Source organism: Plectropomus leopardus, unplaced genomic scaffold (genome assembly GCF_008729295.1).
Source record: "Plectropomus leopardus isolate mb unplaced genomic scaffold, YSFRI_Pleo_2.0 unplaced_scaffold18586, whole genome shotgun sequence".
NCBI classification, from domain to species: Eukaryota; Metazoa; Chordata; class Actinopteri; order Perciformes; family Serranidae; genus Plectropomus; species Plectropomus leopardus.
In genome coordinates this window covers 1-3,356 of record NW_024620037.1, presented here as the reverse complement: position 1 = coordinate 3,356, position 3,356 = coordinate 1, and the positions used below count along the sequence as shown (strand labels likewise).

The 3,356-nt window shown below is 37.2% G+C and overlaps 1 protein-coding gene across 1 annotated transcript; it reads left to right on the top strand.

Moving 5' to 3' along the window:
• Nucleotides 1-23: 23 nt before the first annotated feature.
• LOC121965098 (28S ribosomal protein S25, mitochondrial-like) lies at nt 24-1,878 on the top strand (the record flags this gene model as incomplete). Its single annotated transcript, XM_042515266.1, has 2 exons — nt 24-118; nt 650-1,878. Coding segments are annotated over 2 exons (285 nt in total), but the record flags the coding sequence as incomplete, so codon positions are not given.
• Nucleotides 1,879-3,356: the final 1,478 nt, after the last annotated feature.

Sequence of the window (3,356 nt, the reverse complement as noted above, 5' to 3'; positions counted from 1 at the left end):
TTGTGTCGGCCTCCTCTGTCTCTTTTGCAGAGGATGGGGAGCAAGTCTTGGTGGATGTGGAAGGGAAGGACCACAAACAAATTTCACAACACATCAAGAAGATTCTGGGAAAAACAGAGTAAGTAAGAGTCATGCAGGTGTCTCATGTCACCTGCATCACTCTTTTCTTTAATTTTAGGACCGTGAGATGTTGAATAAATAAAATAAAATAAAATAAATTTGATTATGTACGTTGATATTAAAAATGTGACAGTGACTGTTAGTGCTGGATAATTAAACAAAACAATGTTCAAGGATTGTGAGTAATGTGGATAAAAATTTTTTATTTTACTTTGCAAGATCAAATAACTAATAAAAGCTGTATCACTTAATTAAAATTCAGCTTGTAGTAACAGGTAAAGTAAACATCTAATTCATATCATAATTTTAGCAAAATACCAACAATGTTGACAAGACAGATGTTGGGACAAAGCAGTGAAATTATGCCAACCTTAACTGTAAATTATCAAGAATTTTCATGCATTTACAACTATGATTTTCCTACTCCTGTTATATCTAAAAATGTTCTATGAAAAAAAGAACAAGGCCCATTCCTGTAGGGACCAGATGGTCTAAAAATATATTTATTTTACTCCCTCTCTGTTTACAGAGCAATGTTACAAGCTGAAGCCCTAGCCAGGATGCAGGCTGCAAACCCCGCCAACTTTGGGCCCAAAAAGTACTGTCTGAGGGAGTGTATCTGTGAGGTGGAGGGCCAGGTGCCGTGTCCTGGCACCAAGCAACTGCCCAAGGAGATGACTGGCAAATATCAAGCCCAGATGGCAGCGTCGCAGGAGTAAGAGAGGATTATTGTAGATTCACTGGACATTACTATGGTATTTTGATATTATGTTTGATTTTATACAATTGCATAAAAGGTCTACCGCTTTGCATATTTTGTTGTAAATATATGTAACTAAAAGGGTCCCACTGTGCTGTTGCTGGACTGAGACCCTCCAGTCAACAGCAGGAACATGAGGTTGTTTATGCAGTCACTACCTTGCTCTAGTGTTAAATAACTTAATGTTGCACCTGGGGTCAGATTTATAAACAGTGCATACAGAAACCATGCATCGCCTTTTTCCACACATTTATGTGTTTATGATGAGAATATGCGCGCCTTACATATTCTTCAGACCACACACAGTTTTAGCTGCGATAGCTGCGGGTGAGATGAAGGTAAATATTAAATACAATTGATCGATGTCACCTTACTGTAAATCATTGTTTTCAGGTTGCTTGCCATTTTCTCTTATAGTGTTATTTTTTGAGGCTGCAGTGTTCTCTAAAATATCAATCAAGGCACATTTTCCTATTTCTTTGACCATTTCAGATATAACCTCACTGTTAATGATCATTTAATTTGATCCTGAATAGTGGCGTACTGTCGTAACCATTTGAAACCTGAGTAAATTGACTTGATTAAAAAATGTGGGAAGAAGGCAATTTAACTTAAGCAGAAATGACCTCAAACTTTGAAGGAAATTAGTAAAAGGTACCAGAAAATCCCCTGAAAAATCAAATTTTCACAAAACAAACAAAACAGAAAGTTTAAAAAAAAAATTTTAAAAAAAGGAAATGACCTAGGGAAAAAGTGCTAAAAAGTAGTAATTCTGTACTACAAAACAGGATTAGGCGTACGTGTGTCTGTTTACTCTTTTCTGTCTTTGTATGAAAACACAGTTCTATTCATGAATTCACAGAGGTTTATGCGTCTGGCCCCTGGTGTTTGCATGTGATGTGGTCCGGTTGAATTCAACACTTTCAAATGCAATTTACATCCAGCACAGTGTCAACAGTGCAGTGTAAACATTAAAATTAAACTTATTTGCTTGTGCAGCTGTAGTTGTGGCTCTGTGTAAACATTAGCAAAATCAAAATCCTAAACAGCATAACCACAATATTTTCATGCTAGAGGCAAAATCAAGTTGCGATTAGACACATGGTCATCAGATGTATGACAAGAAACATTTTACAGAGACAACTTTTTTATTGGTGCTGAGATGGAATTTTGTAAAGTTAATAAATTGATGTCTGTGTCTAAAATGTTTTACCAAATTAGCTAAAATCAACTGCTAACGCATGAAGAAGCTCTTTAGATTACTCACACTGTCACAAAACATTTACAACGTCACGTTTTGCTAAAAATCTGTGGACGTCACAGTTAAGCGGTGCGAGATCGACAGACGATACAAAACATTGTTTTAGTCTTTTGAGGACATTCTGACTGACAGGAAAGCACTCGGACAAATTCATGTTAGCAGCACTGTGAGTGATAATACTTGCTGGCATTCATGTAGTGTAAATGTATCTGACAAAAACAAAACCTGACTAAAATGTTGACCTAACAATTTAGTTGTTCTTTACAAATATGGATAAACCTCTGTACACAATGGGAGTTCAGCGGATCCTGCAGTGTTATTTGTTGACTTATGATATACCTTGGCAGATAGTGTTTAGTATGTTCTTGATGAGTGCTGGTTGGATGGACTTCTAAAGATGGAACTACTGAACAGATAACATGCTTTACATACAGATCTTGGCCGACAGCACATTGTTGGGAGATTTTATCAGGAAGACAAGCTTGGTACTAGCTCCATAGAAAGACCAGCATCAAACAGCACTTCAAAGAAACGCAGACACAAGAATCATGCAACCCAAGTGCTCAGTTGGAGTAGTGCCGCTGTTAACTATACGATCACAGCCTTTATGGGTAGCACAGGAAACCATGGAAAACGTTTTGTTCACTTGGCTCAATGTGGCTCAAGATGCTTTAAAAAAAAAAGTCCAAAATTCGACCATGCCTCAGCCAGCATGTCATAGACACGATGCACAAAGAAATGTTTACTGAACCAAACCTGCCTGACTTTCATCTAAACCATGCAGACAGACAATGTCACCAAACAGAGACAAGAAAAAACTTAATTCAGTTTTACAGAAAAAGCAACTTCCACTGAAACAGAAATTAAAAGCTGTTAGAACAGATACTTATTCACCTCCTGTCATGGCCATTCACAAATGTACGTGTGGCTAATTATAGTATGATTAAGGATTAAAATCTTTTCCTTGTGATAATGTCGTCATTAATCAATATGAGTGACACAAGCATAACCGGAGCAACAAGAATGGCTTAATTCTTAGTAATTTCTGGTACAAATCTATGACACACAGTGATCACAGGCTGTGCACTGACAGTTTTGACTGAATCAGTCATCTGAAGGAATATTTCACCCACAAAATGACCATTCGTCAATCAGTTAGTGATGCTGTCTCACCTTGAGTTTTTGCAGAAAACTGTTTTTCTTGCATGCCTCCAC